Source organism: Passer domesticus, chromosome Z (genome assembly GCF_036417665.1).
Source record: "Passer domesticus isolate bPasDom1 chromosome Z, bPasDom1.hap1, whole genome shotgun sequence".
Lineage (NCBI taxonomy): Eukaryota > Metazoa > Chordata > Aves > Passeriformes > Passeridae > Passer > Passer domesticus.
This window is the reverse complement of record NC_087512.1, coordinates 63,130,047-63,154,937: the sequence shown is the minus strand read 5'-3', so window position 1 is coordinate 63,154,937 and position 24,891 is coordinate 63,130,047. Positions and strand designations below refer to the sequence as shown.

Sequence of the window (24,891 nt, the reverse complement as noted above, 5' to 3'; positions counted from 1 at the left end):
GAATGACCTTTAGGCCAGAATTTTTTCGCATCCGGAGACGACCCATCCACATGTCAGTGAGCAGCATCTGGCTGCAAGTGTGAGCGATGAAGTCCCTGTGCTTGGCTGCCACTGCAAGCTGCAGGCACGTGGCGTTGCTCCAGTTCTTCAGCTCATAGGTCAGCAGCTTCATTGCCAGCTGCTCGTCCTGCTTGTATGACTGGTCCAAGAGCTCGACCGCCAGCTGGCCGAAGTCCCTGCAACAGAGGGACATCGTTCAGTCCCGTTAACACGCGCAGCCCGGCGCTCAGAACTCCTCTCTGCAGCTGCCAGCCTCTGCAAGGGGCACGTCGCCTTCCAGCACACAAATCGTGATGCTGACTCTACACACGAAACCCACATTTTCAAATGTGAGTGGCTAATGTTAGGCATACAAATAAGTGCCCCAGCTTAGCAGTGATCAGCACCCACACCTACCAGCTGTCTGCTCCCACCTCCCTGCCCACCTCCCTGACATTTTCTAACTGAAATCCTCTGGTTATCTGCAGCTTAAGGGATTGCTTCTCTGCTGTTAGCCCAAAGCTTCACGGTCAAGCCTCCTGGAAGTCGTGTCCAATATCCCTTCTCAAATCCTAAATTTCTGAAATTTTAACATCAGGAAAAATTCTTATGAACTATCGTACCTTGCCTTGCTCATCTAAGCATGACCTCTTGGTAAATTAACACTGCTGCCTGAATACCTTGCTCATAAGGATTTCAGTAACTGTTCTGCTGGGTAGGTACAGAGTACCCTGAAAAAGCACAGAGAAATGTTGCAGTCTGACTCTTGAAGCCTCAGGGAGAACACATGAACAATATAGATATTTCACTGTCTTCTTGATCTCTTTTCATTTCAGAAGTTAAATTGCTAACAACTTTGCTATTCTGGCAGACAGACTGTTTAAAACCCATTTGGATTTTCTCTAAAGGGACTGCACTTACCTGACAAGTTAGAAATGAAAGCAAGCAAGCTACAAATAAGAAAATTTTAGTCAGGTTCAGAAATCTCTCTTCCCTCCTTTTTTTTTTTTTTTTTTTTTTTTTTTTTTTTTTTTTTTTTTTTTTTTTTTTCCTCAGGAAAGTGTACATGAAAGAAAATTCACCTGGAATTATGGTTCAGCTCTTGGGATATGTCATCCACCATGTCATTTTCTGATGCTTCGTGGGCCATGGCTTTGCAGAGTTTGCAGGCCACCAGAGCTTTAGCCATAGCCTCTTCCCCATGTTGCCAAAAGAAAAGGGCCATCTTCTGACGTTTCATCAGCACAGCCCACACCATCAGCTCATGGAATGGGAAGGGAAAGTGATTGATCTCAGGATCATCCATATCAATATCAACTTCTTCTTCTTTTTTCTTTGTTGGTTTTCTCCCTCGACGCAAAGGGACATCATCCTGTGGGAATTGTAGAGAAATTTTTTCATCAGTGAAGGAACCAAATCAATTCACACAATTCATTTAAATCAGTGCCTAACACATTTCCTGCAGGCCAGCCCATTCATCATTTCTTGGAGAAAATATTTAACATAGGTAAACAATAAAAAAGGTATTGGTGTATGCACTGTAATTAAGAAGAGAGTAAACAGGGGAACAGAGCCTTGGACTATCATGCTGAATCAATAACACTATCACTCTGAAACTAATAAAAGAGAGTACAACCACACAATATCCAGAACTATTTTGGAAAATCCACCATTAAAATAAAGCTAAGAGCTCACTGCAAATGTAACATCTGCTGTAACGCATCTGCCTCTTTCCACCTCCAGAAAGTACATATTCAGGGGATTTTCTAACCTGCTGAAGACTCCCTCTATACTTATTTTTGTGTTTTCTCCCTTTATTGCCTTACAAATGTAGCAATGTCCCTTCTTTACTCCTATTCTGCATGTTTATTCCTTCCTTCTCCATCCATTTGTTGTTTCCGTTCCCTTTAGTTTCTTTCCCATTTTACCCTTTTGCTTTTATCAGGTGAGCTGACCTATTCAGTCCTGTGTCTATGGATGGAAAAGACAATAAGATTTGTCACAGGTTGCCTACCTCCATTCCCAACAGCTTCAGAGCTTTTGGCTGTCCAAAGAAAAGTTAGAAAAATGTTATTTCTCAGAGAATAGTGATAAAAAACTACAGCTATTTGTGTATACATATACATATATGTACACATGCATGTAGAGTGACATAGAATATACAATAAAATATAGATAATAATAATAATGAAAATATAGAAAATAATAATATAATGCAGTGCAATAGCATATACATACACATACAAACCAATCAAATTATTACATATATGTAGTTATTCTAAACTTGAGTTTGACATTATTTCACCAAAACGACATCCAAAGACATATATTTTGATTCAGGTACAAATTACAACCAGTTGGGGCTGTTCTAGCAAGAAAGTGATAGGGATCACTGATAAGGCATGAATGGATTTCTCTGGACTACATCAGCATTTTAGCCACTGCCCTGGAACACTTTCACTGACTGTTGTGAAGCCACTCTGTGTGTTGGTTCAGTACTGGTGAAATCACTGCTCAAATGCGTTTGTCAATGGAGTGACTTTGGGAAGGAATTCTCTCCCACCAGCTACAATCACTGTCTTTCTTTCCAACTGTGAAGAATCATAAGGAAAAGCATATGGAAACAAATAAACCCATTTTAGGTAGCTGTTTGCAAGCATTTCACAGAGCTGTTGCTATGGATAGCCACTTATTAATACTTTCAGTGCTGTGTATTGCTAAAATCTGAAATGTGAGGCAAAAATAGGCAAAGAAGGAACTACAAATAGTACTGCAAGTAGCTGAACAGACTCCTGTTCATGCTGGATTGGGTCAATGGATGACAGTAAACAGCTTTTGTATTTTACAAAGACTTTGCTTTGTACTCACAGTGGCGTAACTTATCAAACATGGAACCCACAAAAATACTTAGTGGTGTTGCCATGAACTGACTGCTGAAGCCACACCCAAAAAATAAAACATGTTTTGAGTTATGGATTTCTTTGCCATGAAACCTTCAGATCACAATCAGAAGATAAGCCACAGGACAGGAAATGCATCTAACAATGCAGAAGTTTCCAAATCTAACTCAGGAGTTAGAATTACAGTGTTATTGGTGCAGGGCAAAAGACTTGTCTTTTAAAAGCTGTGATTATGCATAATTACAAGTTTTAGAGTCAGGGGAGACAGTTTTATGTGCTGGTTTCAGCAAGGCAGCAGAATGCAATAATTTTTTCATTAAATTAATAAAAAGCATAACTTGTATCAGTGATTGGCTTGCAATGCATTATGGTGAGATAACTGCAATGCACATAATGGAAATGAATCTGGACCCCACCAGTCTGGAATCATGGCAATCCCTGCCATTTGGTACAGTCATGAGGACAGCAAACAATTTGTGTCTTACCCTCTTGGGCCCGAACAAATTGTGGTACAGTGTTCTGAACCGCTTTCGGGTGTAATTGCAGCGATACGCTCCTCCCATCAGATACTCTATCACCAACCCAATATCAATCAAACTTATCCGGTAATCAGGAGGTAAGTTTCCCTGCAGTGAAAATAAGGATGGTGGGAGAAGAAATGCTTATTAGTGACACTGTTAAATGTACTTTAAAATGATGTTAGAATAAAACAAATTAAATAGGTAAAAGCAGGAATGTATTATTATGCTGGTTAATTAATTCACCTTAAAATAGATCCAACCGAAACCTGGATATTCTCGCTTGGAAAGAAGACATAAGTTAAGTAAGAAGGTGAAGAACTTGTTGGAAGTAACAGAAGATAATGTCAGTACACAGTACTCATATTCTTCAGCTGGGGAAACACGGAACATGACTGCAGAAACAAAAGCATGAGTATCGATACACTTGAACAGTCAGGCACAATTGCTGGACTCTAATTCTGCAAGACAGCACTTTTCCTGCACCAGATCTCACCCACAACTCATCCTGGCATCTCACGTGTCTGCTGGCATCTCACTGGACTGCCTCATCTAACTTTCAGAGCATGATGAAGTGACATCACCCAAAATCTTTTGTTCACATGGGACCAGCTCCTTCCCATCCTGCAGTGTTTACTTCCCATGTTCCAGGAAAGGATGGGCAGTAGGTAAGATTGGTGTTAGAATTCTAGAGGACTTACACAGTACATGAGCTATCATTATACCTACTTGCTAGGGGCAAGGAGAGTCTATCAGCATTCAGTCTTGGAGTTATGTTCAAAGAATACACACCCTTAAGTTTCACACCAAGAATGAGGAAAGCATCTGCATGTATGAAAGCTGTAATAAACAAAATATCTGTGGCTAATTATTTTGGGTTTTTTTTTTATGAAGAAAACTACAGGCTTAGCAATTTCTCTACATATTCCCTACCTGAATTCCTTACATTTTTACTAAAAAGCCCCTTTAAACACATTATCTAGTTAAATTATTTCCAGCAGAGCCATGGAGATTTTCTCACAAGAAATGAACTGAGTTTGTGGCAAGGGTCATTAGAAGGATCCCGGAAAAGATGCATACATACTTCTCCTTTCATTTCTTTTCCTTTCTTACCCTCTATTAGATATTTCTATATATTTATATCTAAATAGATACATGTATGTATGCATATATATGTATGCCTATTTATATGTATATGCCTGTGTGTATGTATATGTATATCACGTCTTCAGCAAGTACTTTTTAACTTGAAAGGAAACAGAATGACAAATATGTCCACATCTTACTGTCCTTTTTATGGGAACTCCCTGGCACACATTTTCCAACTCTTCACTTTCAAATCTGAAAATGGCATCACTAAGGCTATGAGTTCTCCAATGCTTCGGGGCTGCAAATCTATGAAAAAAGATTTCAGTAACAGATTGTCTCTCACTGCATATGCATTTTCTGAGTTAATGGTGCATTTCTCTTCTCTAGTTGCAGCAAACCCAGTGGGACATCCTGTGTGCTGAACAATTTCAGGCTGAGCTGCACTCACAGATGTGCCACTCAAGTCTCTCTGGGGTCTCTGGCAACAGAGGAACAAAACCCCAGTGTGGGCACACCTGCTCTTCTATTCCCTCCAGAAAAACTACACAAGGTAAACTCCGACCCCTTTACAGAAGGAAAGAACTAATGGGAAGGGAATGAACCCAAATCAAAGTTTGCTTCCTTCTCTAACTCTTTGCTTCTGAGTTTACTGGATGACAGTTCATGTTTTTGTAAGCATTCCCTACCAGAAAAGAAGGCATGATTCAGCAAATTGTGAATAGATCATCTGGCTCTAGAGACCTCACTAAGAAACCCTCCAGATTTAGAAAACCCTCTCTGTTTTGTGTGTCACTGTGCAAAAGAAATGACTACAAAATAAGGGTGGAGAGACAAATTATACTTCTCTGTAATGTTCACAGTAGCCTTGAAAAAAAGGAATATTACTCTAATGAAAAATTGTCTCATATAGTCACTATTGCAAAAGGACAAGAAATTGTAACTCTTAGCTTCAAAATTTTTCAGTGCACTGTAATAATCTAATGTTCTATAATGATATACAGTACAGATTACAGTGAGCCTGTAGCTTTTTTTATGTGTTCATTAGAAGAAAGTTAGTAATACATATGGAGCAATTTCATGACTATCATGTCTTTCTTGAAATATCTGCATATCTGGAGATATCTGCCTGGCTTTTCTGGAGATGTCCTTACTAGATTAAGCAGAGAATCACTAATGGAGGGCAGATGGCACTGGATCTGCGAAAGGGAAAAAATGGATGCAAAGATCCTTCTTCCTCTGGTACTTCAGCCATGAAGAGCAAGACTTACTTCCTGCCCTGCTACCATGGTACAAGCAGCTTGCTGAAAACGCTGAGGAAGGAGAGAGGGAGGTTGTGCTTTCATCACGTATCATGTTCAGCAATAGGCTGGCATTCAAAGGGACAAAAAATCAAGCATATTTAGAGGAAGAAGTTGAGCTGCCAACCATTTTTAAGCAATGTCCTCTAGCATATCCTTTTGCAACCTTCCTAATCTTGTCTGATTTGATGGGTGGGGGAACTACTATGGTTTGCAGGAACGTGTATTAGCTTAGATAATTTGGGCATGGTAACATTTATGCTGAACAGTTTAAAAAAAGTCTAAAAATTAAATGAAAAATAAAGCTAAAAAATTAAATTTAAAAAGTAAATTCTGCTAGGTTTGGTTGGTTTTCCCCTTAAAATGTTATTCTCTCTCCAGAACATGTAAGATGATAATTCTACTAGAACAAGGAAGAAAGCATTAGCAGAAGTGGGAGTTTCAGCTCCAAGGCAGGACTCCTTCTAACTTGAGGTCTTCACTCAAACAGACTGCTTTAACATTATTAAGTTTGAGAGGTTAAGAAAGAAAAACAGGCATCAGGGCGCTACATGTGTTACAAAGCTGAGTTTCTTGATACAGTTCTGATTTCTAAATTTTCATGAAAGATTTAGACAAAAAATTTCCAGTAAAATAACTTTGATAAAAGATGCATCTAAACCTCCCAGATAATACTGAAACACTTTACTAAAGAAAACTCCCAAATCCACAGGAAAACCACAGATTTCACAAACGTTACTTTTCCAAAGTACAAAGCCCTAGTAAAGAAGACTGGACCATCCTTGTGAGAGGAGTTACACACATGCCAAAGCATTTGCTCTGTCAGCAGAGAGCTGAACCACCCTGGCAGAGCTAAGAATGCTTGTAAATGAAACACAGTGGTGCAAGTGGGACAGAACCACACCAAGAACAAGAAGAATTTGGATGAACTAATTCTAGTGCAGTCTAGGTGGTCAAGAATGACCAAGGAGAAAGTTTGATTTTGAGGTTAGATAGTTGTCCTGGTTAATAATCAACAAATACTTTAATGCTGGGACAAACTCTTCAGTGTTAATGCACAATTGTTCTCCTGAAGAAATTTCAAGTTTAAAATGTAGCTAGTCAATTGCAGTACTTTTTTCACTTTGAGTGCATTTTTGTGTCACCATGTACCAAACCTCTGAGTTTCAGGCTGAGGAAAAAATAATACTATAATGCCAAAATTCTATATATTGCTAGTTTGTTCTTTGGAAATCCAGATGTACAGTAGCAGTTCAAAAAAACCCCAACTACAGAAATGTACATAATCCTGAAGTGGAATTGAATATCTGTTAATTATATAAAATGTTTTGGGTAAAGGAAAAAAAAAATCTATCTGTTAATTTCTACTGATCTTCATCAGCTAGTTGAGGCAGGGAAGGATTTTTATTTTTTACATTTATAGAGGGCAACCTCCACTTGCAGACAGAGTGTCCTGCACAGCCACTGTCTGATTCTTTCTGCTTAGGCTGGGTACATTGCTCTGTATGGTCTATGGAAGGAAGTGAAACTTAAATGTGAAATCCTGGACCCTTGACAGGAGATGGCAAAACTGCAGGCAGATTGGTCCCGCTATGCAGCTATGGAATTGAGAGGACTGAAAAGTGATCTGAGCCAGAATCATAATGACATAATTTTTCTTGTTAATACATGCAAAATATATGCACATTTGGATTACTGTAAATTCTTTAAGATTGTGTCTCCAGACCTTTACAATATGCTGCCTAGGCTATCAGTCTTCACAGCAGTATTTGAAAATCCAGACGGAAAATATATTGTTGTATTATATGTTTGTGTGCACGTGTGTGTGTGCACGTGCATGTCTATAGGCTGCCACAAACGGAATCTGATAATGTGACTTCTGTTGTTCTCATTATTTGCTTTATTAAGGCAAAGATTGTTTTTCAAAGAAAAGAAAAGAAAAGAAAAAAGAAAACAAAACACTCTCCTACTGATTTATACAGCTATATAGTACAACAGTAGTAAATTACTTCTTCTATGATTTTTAAACATCAATTTTCTACCTGAGAATCCACAATGATCAAGATGCAATTTTTTTTAGCATACACCTTTTTAAATAGTGCAGGTTTTAAAATTGAGAGGTACATGTAAATGCACAGTGTATTTCATATCAATTAGGTATTGTCTCCAAGTGGTGTAATACATACTTTAATATTTGTATTCTGTGATGCTGTAATTAAATCCAAGAGGTTAGGTGTAGGGCATAAAAATATACATGAACTCAAAAAACTACAATCAGCAGTGTCTTGCATGCATGATGGGCCATTGAACAGTCAAATGGTCATGTGTCCATTCAGAATATTTTCCAAGGAGGTGTTTTCATTCAAAATGTTGTCAGATCTGTGGACTGATTTATGGCTTGGTTGATTGGTAAGGGACCTGCTCGGTTGTCAGGGCTATAGTGAAACTGTCGCTTCTCCTTATGAAGTCTAGCTGTTCCTCATCCTGGACAAAATGAGAAATACAGCCCCAGAGGTCCAGTTTTCTTCAGAAAGATGCTAACTAGAAGCTGCACCAGGCTGTCTGTTTGCAAATCCCTCACCTATACTCATGAGACTGATTCAATGTAGTTGGTATTACTGAAGATTTTAGATAACAACAGAGGAAAGAAAGATAAATTTATGGAAAGATAACCATCACCTAGTAGTTAGAAGTCACCGTGGAACAAACAGTGTCATCAAATGTAGTGTAAGTTTGTTTAGTGTCTGTCCATATACATCCATGAGTAAAGATTATCTTTGACTATTTTGATGCCTTTTCTTTCAAGACTTTCTTTAAAAATACATATTTAGTTAGGGGCTCAGCAAAAAGACATACATATTATTTAGTTACTCAACATACAATTTGCTATGCCTTTGAAGAAGGACTTGGAAAGCTGATTCTGGGGGAGAGAAGGCATTTGGAAAAAAAAAGTAGAAGACAGATTATGCCTCTTTCAAATTCTTAAAGGCACATAAATAATTGCATATTGAACAATAAAATATTCTGGAAGCTTCAGCTTCAAGAGCAGTATCCGTTCTAAATAGATTCTAGCTTCACTCTGCTCAATTCAAGGGGATTTGTGCATAGTTTCTTTTTGTAGGCATTTCACATTTTCAATGGTCACTTAATACACTATACATAATTGGACAATGATGATGCCATTTAACACACCAACCAAAGAATACCACCAGAACCTTCTTAACATGCTACTTATTATTATGTAGAATTTCTTAATAAAAGGATGCTATATGACACAATACTACTCCCCCTTAGGTGACTTCGATTCTGTCGCTGTCAGAAGAAACCCCTAAAACCTGTGATCTTAGAAAAAAGATCCTATCCTTTTAAAATTTTCTATCTAGTCCCACGTACAGAAATATCCTTTCTCAAGCATGCTACCCTTGAGGTCTGACTTACAAAAAGTGCAAGGTTGTAATCCGCACTTGCTTTGGGAGAGTACTCAAGCTGATGAGGTCATTTGCAGGCTCAATCTCCTTACTTGATCCATATATTTAAAAGATAAGGGATTTTTATTCCTTGCAGTCACTGTAACTTTTCATCCTGAGCACATTTGGTAAAGGTATTTGGTATCTCCTTCCTGCCACTATACTTTTCAGTATTTCTGTCCAGCTCTTCTAACAGATTTTTATAAATCAAGATTCTTGAAATTAACATGATAAGGGTCAGGGGGAATTTGCACTACTCATTTTTATATTTCTGCTGAGGAAGGTGGCTATAATGCACCACACAATACAGAATGAGGAACTGTTTCAAAAAGCCAGGATCCAGCAAAAGGGTGACAGCTATTTTACAGGCTTGGAAGTAAACTAGAAACACAGCAAGTAGCTTTGACAACAGTTGCAGGTATGGAAAAATACAAATAACAGCATAAATCCACACAGTATGTAAAAGCCTGCAATTATGGCAGCAGACACACTATTACTCAAGCGTCTAAAACCACAGAGAAAGCAAGCCAAAAAACTTGCTAATTGTGCTTTGTATGCAAAAAGTTCGTATTTGGAGTGCACAAACAGGACATTCTGTACTGACAAGAGGGAGAAAGCTCTTACTGAAAGCTCATGCAAAACAGAGATTGTATCTATCTACAAAAAACAAGTAACATTATTTTCAACCTACCGTCTATTAGACTCTTACCTTTTTCACATCCCTGACTAGATGATGCAGAGTGTTGGATGGTCCGTGTCTCTGCAAAGAACAAAGGAAGAAGAACAAAATAGTTTGCACAAAATATAAATGTTGAGATAACTTTCTCACCTTGGTAGTTTAGAAATCAGGCAGCTGAGAGCACTTCAATTGTACAGTGTTATCAATTAAAAAAAGCCCCAAACAATTACATGAGCATTATTTCATCTGTTTTCCTCTTTTGTAGAAAACTCTTCCATAAGAAAACCTTAAGAACTGCCACATTGGACAAAAACTGAAGTCCTGTGTATAGGGTTAGGCTCCTGGCTTAGAGAAAACAGGAGTACAGAACAGCCTATGGGAAGGAGTGGAAGCAAAATCAGCTGCTTTAGTCTTAGCCTTCCTGCACTCAGGACTTCCATCACTGGCGGCTCAGAGACTCTCCGAGCCTGGCACTGCACTGAGGCAGTCTCATCTGAAAGCCACTCTCTGTGAATGCACATGCATGTGAATGCAGAACGCATGCCCTGTGAATTTTGCCAATCTTCTTTTGACTCCAGCTATCATTGCAAAAATATTTTGCAGAGAAGTCTCACCATTTTGGTTATACTACTACTACTACTGCTGCTACTACTACTACTACTACTACTACTACTAGTATTACTACTACCATATGCTACTTTATTTTCTGCTTTAACTGTTGCTGATATTTTAAGAGACTTTTATGAGAGGTCTCCTTGGTTGTAGCTGATGATGAATGAGACCATTACACGTGTGTAGACTCGATAATTCCATATATGCATTGCTATGCACTTCCTAACACTTGATTTTATGTAACCCCATCTCTGAGCATCATGAAACTTACCTGTGATTCTTCATATGCCGCTTCAGATTTTCTAAAACACCTGCAAATATTATTGTCTCTTCTGTAGGTACCATTTTTCAAATCTTACATATTCAAGCTGAACAGCTATGGTCCCAGGACAGAATCTTCCATGACCCTGGTCATAACGTCCTTCTGTGGTAAAAATGGACCAAGTATTCCCTCTCCCTGTTTTTTAACATTCAAGTAGGTTTTAAACAAAAATTGTCCCTGATCTTGTAAGCCATGACAGCTACATTTCTTTTAAATAACCTTTGAAATTTTTAAATACTGTCAAAGTTTTGCAAAAATAAAAAAAAAGAGGACCAAGTGCAACATCCTTATTTTCCTGCATGCTGATTGAAGAAATAGTAATAGATTTCTAAGGCTTAACACTTTTCTACAGAAGCTTGGTAAACTCTTTGTTGACAAAAATTGATTCCCTTGCCTGTAGTTCTATACTTCATTCTATTTTTACAAATTTGCCACAGCAGAGGTAAGATTCACTGGTTTGTAGCTTCACAGGTCATTCCTTTTATGCTGAAATATGGTAATTTTTAAATGGCCACGTGGTTTATTTATTTTTTTTCGTGCTAAGGCTACTATGGATGCATTTGGTCATATAGTGTAATTGGTATTTCAGGCATTTCAGAGCCTGGGTCTTTTGGAATTTGTACATGAAAAAATGTACACCGATTTCTATAGCTTTTTTCTTCAAAAAGCCGTTCTTTTAGCTGTAGAACTGAAGACTTCTGTCAAACTTATTCCCTGTAAAAACTGGCTTTGGTACAAACACTACCATGCTTATCCCTGTTACAAGGAAGCTCATAGGCATTCTGTTCTTGATACATAGATGCTAGTCAATAGATGAGCTGACCAAAGATCAGATGGGAGTTTGTCTCTAGGGTAGCACATATGTACCCTATACATACACACACACACACACACACACACACATATATATATATATATATATATGTATATATATATACCTGCCCCTCCATATTTTGCCCAAATTTAATGAATCCTTTTTATATCTGATATTTTGAAAGACTGACTACTTCTGGTCACCATCAGTGTGATACACCTCCAGACAATAGTCCAGTGCAGCAGCTTATGACAGCAAAGGCTTTGAAAAGTACTGGCAGAAAAAACCTTTTTGAAAAGAGATATGCCTATATCACAGCCTTTCTGCAACACATAAAACTGGGAATTCTACGAACTAGACAGGCCTTGAAGATTTTTTTTCATTACACGTAAGATGTTTGAACTTTCTGAACTACTACTGCTTACGTAGGTAATAATACTGTGAATGCTGGAATGTATTTTGCATTTGAGAATTCAGAAGCAGATTTAATTTGTGCAGTTTTATATTCATTTTAATTGTAAGGATTGAAAACTTTCAAACAGTTTTTTAAAAGTTAAAGGTCTAATTTTTTGAACTCAGTGAGGGCATGGGGAAGCCCTTCATTGTGACAGAGACTGATTAAGAGTTGGAAGATTTTTCTGAAACCACATTGTAAGGAATCATATAACACCACTGTATCGGTCCTAACTTGCCAGTTACTGTCTTCCAGTGAGTGCCTCCTGCCTAAATCTTAGGTTTGTCATATTGGAATTATAATGACAAGAAATTAGCAGGCACTGTGTGAGGCTTATTTTGTGTCTTTACAAAATCCATACAGCAGATTATGTGGGCAAGGCACAGCATGTTACATTATATGAGAGACAAGCAAGAGAGACAATATGGGCTAATGAAAAATTTCTCCAGCAGGTGCTGACTGCCTGGTGCATCATCATCATCATCATGCCATTACAATACAAGTGGGAGCTAGAACAGTGAATATAGAGACAGAAAATTTGCCTTAGGCTGGCCCTACCGTATTGTACAATTCCTCTAGCCGGGAGATGGTGAGAAAACGATGCATGCTTACTCCATTTTCTATGAGTAATTTCACAAAATCCACTCTGTCCAATACCAGCGCATCCAGCATTGCTTGCTCAAGGGAGCCCACCTGCAAAGCAAGTGATTAATTGAAGCTGTTCCTGGGCGTGGCAGGCTGTATCCAGCTGGTTCAGTCACCCTACCACAAGCAGAGGGATGGACAAAATTCTGCGGGTTTCTCTTCTAAACTTGAAATGGGATAATCCCATCTTTAATCTGTAACAATTTTTCTAACTCAGGGCTGCATTTCAAAAAGGAGCATTGGAGTGTTAGTTAAAATACTCTAGGTAAAACAGTTTAGGACAAAGGAACTGGAATCCAGTAAACTGGAGACCACATCTCTACCTTATTCACCATGTCATTATTTTTCCTGTCAAAGATTTTATTTTTATTGGATATATTTGTTATGTGCATACAAAATCACTTTAGTTCTGTCTTTTCTAGAGTTTTCTTCTGTTTGTGGTGTGGAAGCTCAGGGAATTTTGAACATCCAGGAAACAGAAATAGCTTCATAATTTGCATTCCTTTAAAGGCCCAAATGCAAGAGGTCTTCTTACACAAAAGCTCTCCTTCTTCACTCTTGCAGGTCAGGCAGAATTAAAAGGATGAGAAATTATCTCATCCTTCCAGCTTTTAGCTTCCAAAATTATTGCAGTTTGCAGAATTTATTCAAATTTTTGCTATGATGTGGTGATGAAGAGATAACAATGAAGACAGTTCAATGCCATTAAAATCCCTCCTATACATGTTTTGACATGTACTTATGCCCAATATCAAAGACAAAATAAATAGTCCTGCTCACTCCATGACTGAAAAGGATTTTTGCAGTAGCTTTTAGAGGTAGCAAGCCATGGAAAGCCACATTTAAAGCAGGGATACTTAAACAGAAGCTTTTCCCATTGTTATAATTTTTCCATGGGGAATTGTAAATGCTCATGTAATGATAGCATATGAAATTTTAATGACAGTGATGAAACAAGTGTCACAGTAGTGACTAATATGGTTCAGTTGAAACTCCTGAGTGAATATGTTGGGCTTTAAGGGGATACAGGTAGAGATAGAGACCCTTTTTTTTTTTTTTCCTGTGTGAATTCTGCCCCTGTAAAAGGTATAGCACAATCCAGGAGTTGACTCTTCGTCCTCTGCCTGACACAGTGCTCAATTACCCCTCTATTTACTGTCCTACCACTCCTGAAGAGAATCCACAGCCCTGGTGCTCCCTGGGAGTGGTATTAGCCAGGGAGCGACTGGAGTGCAGGACAGTGCAGATGTAGAGCAGGCAGATCGATGCAGAGCAGCAGTGGGAACAGAATTAACACCACCTGAGGTTTCGAGCCACAGCCCATTCACAGTGACACTGCTGATCAGCTCCTGCAGTCTATCTAACCTCCAACATTTGTATGGTGTATTTTTTATGTCAAATCATCACCTCAAATTCAGTATTTGCATATAAAAGCATGCTGCTTGAAGAGAAAAAAGAAGTTTTGACTTTCCTTGAATTTACAGCCTAGCACTAAAACATGGCTGTATACTTGTTTTCCTCAGCTTGCAGAATCATGCTTGGTAGAATAAATCTGGTACTTCCCATTTTTTCAGAGGCATGGTTTCCTACTCAAAGGCATCGCTAGATGTCACCATTTCCTTGGACAATAGAACACATTAACCTTTCTGCAAGTGTGCTTCCCTTCAGCTACAGTGGTTGGAAACCATGTGTTTGGCAGGACCCAGTGTATTTTAAACCACACTAAAACCACCAGTGCAAACAGAATGGATTCAACATTCTGTAGGGTTCCAAGGGTTTCCAGCAGAAGATGTTGTGCATATATATATATATATATATATATACTGTACCGGCCACTGCTGCCCATAAATAAAGATTTGACTGCGGGCGATGTCTACTCTGTTCCAGGCTAGTGCCAGGCTCAGCTGGTCGGGGGCAGATGCGTTAGCTCCTGTGTATACAGACAGGGGTACAGACAGGGAGGAGAGCAGGAGGAAAAAGAAACAAGACATTAGGCTCAGTATGCCCTGGTGACTCCTCTTTGTGAAAAGTCTGACAGACGTCCATGTCATTTCTGCAACTGATCTCATATTAAAACAAAACCAAACCTTCCATTGCACCTGTAAAACAAAAAAAGAAAAAAAGAAAAAAAGAAAAAAAAAATTCCGTTCTCAATGGATCCTGCATCTCTAGTTCTCAGATTGTCTTACAAACATTAACTATTTTCTCATATTTCCCTTCAAAATACAGCAGATACAGGTGATATCCGAAGAGGCAATTTTTTGTCAACTTAACTGGTTTCCCTCTTACTGGATGGGAAGCAAGAGAACAAGCCAGGAGGATACAGATGGAGCTGCAGGAGTACACGCACACCCACACATACCACATTAGCACACACGCATGCACACGCACACACACACACACACACACACACACACACACACACACAAACACACAAACACACGTGCCTATAGCAATTACAAATAGATTCAACTCATACAGACACCATTGATTTCACCTGTTCTGCATTTTTTGGCATCTTACACATTCCAGCTTGATAAGAAGCATAGGAATTTCTTCCCTGTTTGTAGTCAGGTGTGTTGGTAGGACAAATTTCCCTTCACATATGAAATACCCATGTAAGAAAGCATTCTATAAAGATTGTATCAAGGTATAATATATCCAAATTAAATGGGAAACTATGCAGATGATAAGATGGATTTGGAGCTGTTTGTTTTTGGAAGGGAGGGTATGATTTTCCCTGCAGTTTTAATGGACACTGTGGGACATTCCTGTCCTGCTGTGCTTTTTTAATATTTCACGCTTCTCAGCTGATTTGTAATAATAAAACAGCATTTGTGCTTCAATGTCAAACGGAGAACTGGCCTGAATGAACTGATCAACCAAATAAATAAAGGGCCCTTTGACTTTTAACTACATATCTGCTTGCAGCGGTTAGGTGATTGTATAAGGACTTATTTTTTAAAGACCTCATACCTCTACTTTTATTTTGTCTTTATTAATTCTTATACTGATATCATGGAGTGAGAATAAATAAAAGCTTTTCATTACTTCAAAGCATTTGTGTCCCCATTTCAGTACTATTCAAACTCACACACTGTTCCAGTTGAAAGTGGGCTCATCTGGAGGCAATGAAAACATAAAGCTGGCTGCTGAAATTCTCTATGAAGACCTTAATAAAAAAACTTTGTGGAGTTTTAGCCTACAGTTTAATTTCATAACTCTCAACTTTAAAATGCATTTACTGCTGATATTGCCAAATTCTTGTTAATACCTAGAATAATTGTTTGGGAGATGGTGAATTGTGAATCATCCAAATCACATTCATACAGAAATGAGCTCTGATAAAAAGGTGGACAATGCAGGAACAGAGCAGAATTGAAACAAATGAAGAAGGAAAAAAAAGTGAAAATTCTTCTGTGACTTCTGTGGCTAAGAAGTATCAGGAATGCCCCTTTGCATAAGACACAAACTTCTCATTGCTATATATTGCAACACAGACAAGAGAGAGACCTTGCGGGTATGCCAACAACATCTGAAACTTTTGGAGTTTCTTACACAAGCAATATGCAGCATTCAAGAACAGAAAATATTTACCTTTGGGAAAGGCAAAACTGTCTCTACATGTCAACATCTCAAAATTTATTTATAAAAACAGAAAAAAAAATACCTGCAGAGAGTACGATAGTGTAAGTTAAATACAGAGAGCAAATAATGTTCTCCCCCCTTCTGAAGCAAGCAAGAGATGCTCTCGTCAGATCTCCTCCTCCCCAATCATGTGCCTGTAGGAGAAGTGAGAGCTTTAGCAGGTGCTTAGTCAAGGTTTTAGCCATGGAGGAGGCACATGGGTGAACTCTAAAACCTGGGGGCAGTGATGGTGATCCCATAGCCTGAAAACATTTCACATGTGTGATGAGGGAGCTCCAGTTCCTGATTTTCCTACTACAGCCTACCATATGGGTAGCCAGGGGTGCCATTTGGTTAAAAATAATTTTGAATCAAGAGTGGATCAGACAAACTTAAGGAGGAAAGTGGGCTGTTTACACTGCCTCCACTTCAGGCAGAAGTCAGGCTAGGCTCCAGGTCAGTAACCTCTGAGCCCTAGCAGGGAGTGTTCTCCAGTTTGATGACCCTAGCCGACCTGGCCCTCTAAATGCTTTAGAAAAGATTCAGCTGGCAGACGAACAGAAGGTCTTCTGGTGCATTTGATCACAGGAAGGAACAGCTGGCTTGGAGCATGAGGTGGTACCTGCTCATCCATTCACCAAAATTGTTTTCTGTGAGCATGCTCATTGCTCCAAACACTGAGCAGAGGGGAAAGCAAGCCATGGTCTAGCCTGTGTCCTTCCCACCTCCCTTCACTGTGTTTAAGGCTGCCAGCCTTAAGCAGCCAAATTTTCCTGTTGGAACATGTGCAGTCCCAGAATTGATGCCCTTCTCAGTGCTTGTTGCCATGATGTTCGATTTCATTGTCTCACGAAGCACAGCAGGTATCTGGCAGTTGTGGCTTCTCAAGGGGATGTTGTACTCCAGGTCTGAACCAGTCTATCAGCTAGGGTGTAGATTATGGATGTGCATCCTGGGGCTCTGGTGCATTTGGTTGGATGGGTGCTTCCACAGCACAGTTTCTTGCTGGAAAGCCCTTTCCCATCTTCCCCGAGGGTTTTCAGATGAACATGGGTAATACTGATGTTACTTAAGAGGAGAAGGAAAACTAAAGCTATAAATGTTTGTAGAGAGCAGCATATGAGCTGTGGATGCCTTTTAATTGATTTTATTCTAGGGTGGAACTGATAGCCTTTGTCTCACATGAAAAAGGAAGTATTCAGGCTATTTTAGGTGGAATTCTACCCATGATGAAGAAATATGAATAATTCCACTCATATAAGAAAACCTCCCAAGGAAAATCATGAGATGGCCTTCTTAAAATACAGTCTCCTTTCAATTATTTCCTTGACTGCATTCAGTGCCATAGAACTTGGACTTGAGTCAGTAGGAAGAATCCAAAATGTGATCTCTCTGGGGATGCCTGTCACTCGAGTGTCACTGTAATGTGCCCAAATCAAAGCCAAAGAATATTGGAGAAATAAATAAGGTAGAGTTAATAACCTCTTGCATTGTATTATTTTAATTACCATATCATACTTATTACATTAAATAATGTTTTGGGTAGTATCACTAATGTCTCTGTAATATTTACTCAGTATTCTGGTGTCTGGCTGATTGTAAGCTATGTTTCTCAAAATAATGTTTTGAGACTATGACAACATCTGCAGTGTGACCCTTCCTTTCATCTGTTCCTAGAAGAAAAGTTGCAGTTGGGATGAAATACATGGTTTTGGCAGTATTTTATCTTGGTATAGATACCACTGGATATAGATAGACTGCTGGGACACCTGTTAGTTCCTGCAGATGTTAATTTTATGTTCTTAGGCTGCCATCCAGCAGTGCTAGCATAGACTGTTTTGGTAAAAAGTCATATTGTCTACTCAATATTTTGGACTGAAAATGTAATACTCCTTGTTGATACAGCCTGGGACTATAAACTCAATGCTGTCTCCTCGGGGAGCCGGGGTACACATCAGACAATGAGTGTTGTGCACTTGCAGGATTACTGAAGAGCTTTAATATACTTATTACTACAGGTTTTTATGTACTGGTTGAAGCTTACTGTGACCAACATAGGCCCCTAAAGGATTCTCCTGGAATAGCCTATGATCTTGGTGCTCAGGTATCTGGAAAGATGAAATGACATGAAACATCTACCTAGACAGAAATGGTTGTAGGATATCCATTTCCGCAGTACACTAAGCATGTCAGTGTACTCTTTGAATCAACATCTAAAGAAAATAACTAGATTAGAGAAAATCAAAAACCAAATTAACTTTCTAGTCTGTGTCTCTGCAAGTCCAATGCTGTCTCCTGTTTCAGCAGCTCTTCAGTGCAAAGACTGCGTTTCCACAGCATTAGCTACAGAATCATCCTGGCAATTAGGAAACCAATTGACAGTATAAAAGCAGATAGCAAAAACACCTACAAGTACAGTAACCAGATAGCTGACCTAACTCTGCAACCTTTTTGTGTCTGTGATTTCATGGTTGGCAGACTATCCTTGACCATCTGATACTACATGATGGCTATTCAGTGAGCATGAATCATGACTTACTCACAGGCTGGAAAGTAAGCAGAACTTCAGCTCCGCTTCAGCCTAACATGGTTTATCCCAGCAGGTACAAGCAATATCACTGTATGCACCTACCACACAGCAGCTCTTTCCCAGTGCTGACAGTTGCACTGGGGAGGCTTCTGGAGCACCATCTGAAACATGGCTGGCACTTGTCTGCTCCAGTCATTGCAACAGCTTCGTGAACTAGGATCTTTGAAGCCACTTCAAAACAAGCATTTTTTTAGACCATCTCCATATGCTGTCTTTAATTTCCCTGTCATATGCCTTCTGCTTTGCTAGCAGCTGCAAAAGGACAAAATCCATTATGGTGTGAGTTCCAACTGCTCAAGTTAAGAGAGCATAAACAGTTAAACTGTATTGATAAACTTGCCTGCTATAAACTCGTGCCTTTGGAAACTTACTTCCCACATTTGTGTCTCTCAGGATTAAAAAAAAAAAAAAGAATTTGCAAATTTGCAAACCATATGCTGTTGTGACATCCATGCAATGTAAATTGATAACCAGTTTGGATGCCATTCTGTGGTTTATTGAAGATCACTTCCAAGAAAGATAGATCTTTCTGACAAGATTAAACAAGCAACTTATGAAAACAAACAAAGAAATACTATGTGGTGCTGGGTTTGGGACTTGTGGAATATGCTGTCCAGGAGAACTCCCAAATTGGCAGTGTGTCTGGTGCAGTTTTAAAAAGAGATTAGCTCATCACAAATTTTGCACAGCAAATAGGAAACGATACCTTGTGTTTCCAAACCCTTTTCCCACTCCTCTGTGACCGAATCACTCACACAAGGGTGGGATGGGTCATTAGCTGATATGCTCCTCTTGCACTACCAAAAGCTGCGAATTCCTCATCAGGAAGACTGAGAAAAAGTTACTGGCAATCACTCACTAGTTTCATACATTGCTCTGCTCCTTTTTTTACACAGTATTTCAAAGTAGGAAGAGATGAATTCTTAAATTTTAAATTTACGAATGTCAAGATAACTCAGACTCAGTCTTCAAATATCTTATTTACATATTACAATTATTATTTTTCTTTAATTTTAGAGACAATAAACTGTAGGAAGTAAGTTTCCAATGCCGTGGACACTCCAATGCCATGAAAATTTCAATGCTGTGAAAATTCCAACAGCACGAAAAAACAATTTCCATTTATTTTACCTATTACAAATAAATTACTTATTAAAAAGCAACAGACAAGTGGTTCAGCATTGCTGCCTTAGACTTTGATGACAGTATCCATCAGGCTAGTGAGGTATATTTACTGAAAATAAGTATTTCTTTCCAGGTGGGCCAGAATACTTTGTACAAAGACATACTGTGAATAAGGACAACTGACTTGGCTGACACAACAGATCTCATTTTTGCACATATTGATTAAACACCTTGAGATCATGAAGCTTACATGAACCAGAGGTGCCTGATGAAACTAATCTTCATTGAATACCTTCATAATCAGAAAGTCTTGAGGAGCAGGTGTAAGTCTTAGTTCCTCCGGCTCTTTCTTGCGCAAGAAACAAATGTTACTGCCATCAGCAGATTTTCAAATCAAGGTTCTCAGACAAGCATGAAAGGAGATGTCGAAAGTACTTACACAGATCTAGGCACCTCCTGAGCTAATATAAGTTTCTTATGATGACTTTCACCCTTAACATGAAGAGGAAAGGAAATTTTATTTACTAAGGGGCCAACAGCGGTAATTAAGTACTTTCAAAATGGATATTCCAGACCAGGGGGCACTGCTCATATACTGAGACTGCAACCACAAAAACAGTTGCTCATGTAAATACTGCAAAAGAACATTTCAAATAGAAAACAATCCCTCACAGGCATGTGACTTATTTTCTTCAGCTTCCAAGAGACAGTTTTCAGAAGACTCCAGGGATCTATGCTGGGATACAGACCTTGAAAACACATTTAGAAAAAGTGGAATCACAACTCTAAGACATTCTTTGCCTTATCAATAAAAAACAAGAGCAGTACTTTCAGGGATTGTCTTAAGAACAAATATGAAGAGAATACCTTCACACTAAAGATAATGAAGGATCCAGTTATATTTGAGATAAAAATAAAACCTGCAATTATATTATTTCCAAGGGACAAAAAGAAGAGATTTGGCGATGGATGAAATTCTTGATTCTTGTTTTGAATTAATTTATTAATCAATGTAGTCCAGGGTCTGCAATGAACTGTGGCAACAGCAAATTTATTTCAAGTCAACATTTTAAGAGCAGAAGTGTAACATGTAATGGCTTAGAAAGATGTAACAACCAGCCAAGTATACGATTAAAAGCCCAACCATCCCAATAGCTATGTTCTTAACTTTACAAGTGGAGGATGAAGGGAACCTCACACTACTTCCAGACTTTCCTAGGGATGACTACAGATAACATCTTACTTTGACAATAGAGCCAGCTTTATCTAAAAGGATGTTTTAGCTTCCAAGGTAATCTAAGTGTGAGGAGTCCTTTGGCTGTCTTCTTGTGAATACTAAGTTTCTCAAGTAACTGGTGTGAGGGGTCACCACTGATATTTCTTGTGACACATCAGTAGTTGTGGAGAACAAAAATTCAGAAAGGAAAAACAGTAGCTGTTTAAACATTAAAGAAGAGCTGGATTTGTATAAAGCAGTTAGAGCAAGAAGCATACTTCAGTTTCACAGTATAAATTTATCATCTTGATAGATATGTCAATAAATGCGGGTTTCAGGACATCAGAGACACAAAATGAATTGATATAGACTCACTCAACTCTGTTACCTTTTAGTAGTGCTGTCAGGATAGCTAAATCAATATCCTGGTGTCCTTCTGATCCCATTCGAAAAACTGTGATCTGCAATATTAATAGAAAATGCCATTATTGAAACCCAGGTAATTAAAAAAAAAAAAGCAACTTAAATCAGGGCAGTGTGACTTGAATCTTAATATGTCCTGATGTCTATGAGATAATATTACTTTATTTGCTTTATGAGAAGCTTATTAAATAGGATTAACATACAGTATATTTTGTGACATAAAAATTAGTAAGAGAGAAATTGTATTAATCTTCATATGGAAAAAAGGCATTCAGTGACACTTACAGGGTGAAATTACAGTATTAGAGTAACATTAGACTTAATGTTCTCAACAGATTACGAGAAAGATTTAGGTATATTATGAGTGTGGACTTAACTGAAGGCAAATAGCATAGAATAAATATTTTCAAGTGATATTAGAAACTTATTCAATTTTAAGATTCTATATAGGAGAGACGTTGATAAACAATCTAAGAATTATGCTTCTACAGGTCCAGGAACATCTTCAGCCATGTATGGTCAATGCTCTACTACTCTAAGTTATAGGCTCTGAGGCAGTGAGGTTAAATACACAATTCATAAATTATGAGGATGAATACGCAGCTGTTCTTTCTAGCCAGAGTCACTCTTGGTTAAGACTGTGCTGATACATACAGAAGTGTAAATCCCCTTGCTCCTTTTGTTGCCATAGCAATAGCTTTTTTTGAACCTCTGCTTCTTATAAAGCAACATAGATTTCAGCTTTTTACTTGTGCTTTTACTCATGAAAACTATGCCATCATTTTGATCAGAGCACTTGTTGTCTGTTTTTTCTTTTGTCAGTATGGACTGCCTTTTTTTTTTTTTTTTAGAATAAGTGACACCTTTAATTAGGAATTACATAAGCAATTTTTACATTCATGTTGAGTAACATCTGTTGTTTCCATGTTCCTAGATTCCTACTCATACAGCACTGAACTACAGCAGCATCTGATATTGAGCAAACACCAGGGCACCAAGGACTGTCTACCATCACAGAAGAAGGAGAGATAAAAGGTCTGAAGTACAAGGCAAAACTCCAGTGATAACCTTCAGTCTGACAACTGAAAAGTGCTGTAAAGTGTATCCCAGGAAATCCAGTGCAGCCCTTCATTTGATTCTAGAGCTCCAGGAGTTTCAGAAGCTTTGGTATTAGTGATAGTAGAACAGCATCTTAGAGGCTAAAAAGCAAACTGGATAAAGAAGTAGGAAACTGGCTTAGCTCAATTAGTCAACTGAGTTAGGTGATGTAAGACATTACTTATGTTAGGCAACCTCCCCAGCTAAAGTACACTATTTCCAAGTAAGACTTGATTTGATCCTTCACAGTACTCTCGATACAAAGCATAAACGGTACTTTAATAAAGTGTTTTCTCTCTCTCTCTGGAATATACAGATGTTTCTGGCAAACTACTTGATGTCTACATCCACACCACAGCTTCAGAATGGAATAGAATAGAATAGAAATAAAACAGTAACAGAATAGATTATTTCAGTTGGAAGGGACCCTCAACAATGATCTAGTTCAACTGCCTGATGAGGGCTGGCCAAAAGTTAAAGCACAGTACTAAGGGCATTGTCCAAATTCCTCTTAAACACTGGAACATCAACTACCTCTCTAGGAGTCTGTTTCAGGGTTTGATCACATTTTTGTAAAGAAATGTTTCATTACAATCCATTTTTTTCTATTTCCATGATGACTGGCAATGAAGCCTTCCTAGCAATGCAGGCAGTCTGCCCACAGGTAATGTGAATAGAAATACACATTTCTATGTATGTCTCGTCTCAAAACAATCAGTATGTGAGCTGATGAGATCAGACCCTCTGCAATACATGGTCATGATGTGCTTCCCTTGCCACAGACGACAAACTTGGAGGTAGCACGAAATGGCAAAATGTCCTTCTCTGTCTTTATGCCTCAGGAGAGGCAGTCTGCACACTGGGGACTGAATACAATGGACAACAGAGTTTGGAGGAGGAACAAACAACATCTCAAACTAAGCACATACGTGATCGGTCAACTCCCAGCTTAATAAAAAGCAATCATATAAATTGCAAGCACTGAACAGCTTATCACCACAGGAAAATTAGAGAAAGTACTTTTCTGACATTGGACCACATATAACCTTAAACTTTCAATTTCTTTTTCAACCCATTTCTCTGCATGCATCAGAAAAATAAATCCATCAGAAAAATCAAGTGTTGTTTTATTAAAAATAAAATGGAACTATGTAAATTAGTTACATTAGAATAAAAAGGCTGTCCTTCCACATCAACTATTGCTTTATTTTTTTTTAAGAGACCTAGCATAATTCAAGCAGTAAAATAAAGAAGAGAAATAATTGGGAAAAAATATGGAAATTGAAAGATTGCTCAGACTCACACTAGAATTATAATTTTGGGGTCATGTCTGGTACTGAACTAGAATTTCAGACACAGCCAAGGAAAAATATGTTATTTCATACAATCACATAATCATAGGATTTTTTAGTTTGGAAAAGATGTCTAAGATCACCTATATTAACACAGCACTGCCAAGTCCACTGCTAAACCATGTGCCACATCAACTCATCTTTTAAATACCTCCAGTAATGGTGACTCAACCACTTCCCTGGACAGCCTGGTCCAATGCTTGACAAGCCCTTCAGTGAAGATTTGTTTCCTAATATCCAATCCAGCCCTGCATCTCCCACCTCTTACTTGGAAGAAGAAATGGATCCCTGCCTCACCACAACCATCTTTTAGGCAGTTCTAAAGAGTGATAAGGCTCCTTTGCTCCAGGCTGAACACCTTCAGCTCCCCCAGCTGATCCTGATCAGATTTATGCTCCAGACTCTTCCCCAGCTCTGCTGCCCTTGTCTGGACATGACTCAGCACCTCACGTTAACACAGAAACACCGAATATGCTGAGTTGGAAGGAATTCACAAGAATCATTCAGTATAACTCCTGGCCCTGCACAGGATACCCCACGAGTCACACCGTGTACTGAGGATGCTGTCCAAATGTGTCAGGTTTAGTACTGGGACCACTTCCCAGTGTTCCAGTGCCCAAACA

General features: G+C 38.6%; 1 protein-coding gene across 10 annotated transcripts in view; it reads right to left on the bottom strand.

Annotated features, from left to right (window-relative positions):
* The window catches only part of TRPM3 (transient receptor potential cation channel subfamily M member 3), a 404,729-nt gene that overhangs the window by 50,251 nt on the left and 329,587 nt on the right, over window positions 1-24,891 (bottom strand). For 6 of the 10 annotated variants that reach the window (XR_010354336.1, XM_064405787.1, XM_064405782.1 and 3 more), the window contains exons 9-17: window positions 21,784-21,856; window positions 14,667-14,767; window positions 12,751-12,885; window positions 10,021-10,071; window positions 3,704-3,739; window positions 3,425-3,565; window positions 2,054-2,083; window positions 1,122-1,411; window positions 8-236 (exon numbers count right to left, since the gene is read on the bottom strand). Coding sequence is in view for 9 of the 10 variants with exons in the window: in XM_064405787.1 (XP_064261857.1) it covers window positions 8-236; window positions 1,122-1,411; window positions 2,054-2,083; window positions 3,425-3,565; window positions 3,704-3,739; window positions 10,021-10,071; window positions 12,751-12,885; window positions 14,667-14,767; window positions 21,784-21,856 (1,086 nt within the window). In the remaining variant the exon portion in view is untranslated. The remainder of the gene's footprint in view (window positions 1-7; window positions 237-1,121; window positions 1,412-2,053; window positions 2,084-3,424; window positions 3,566-3,703; window positions 3,740-10,020; window positions 10,072-12,750; window positions 12,886-14,666; window positions 14,768-21,783; window positions 21,857-24,891) is intronic. The other 4 variants (XM_064405783.1, XM_064405788.1, XM_064405785.1 and 1 more) reach the window with 1 other exon arrangement.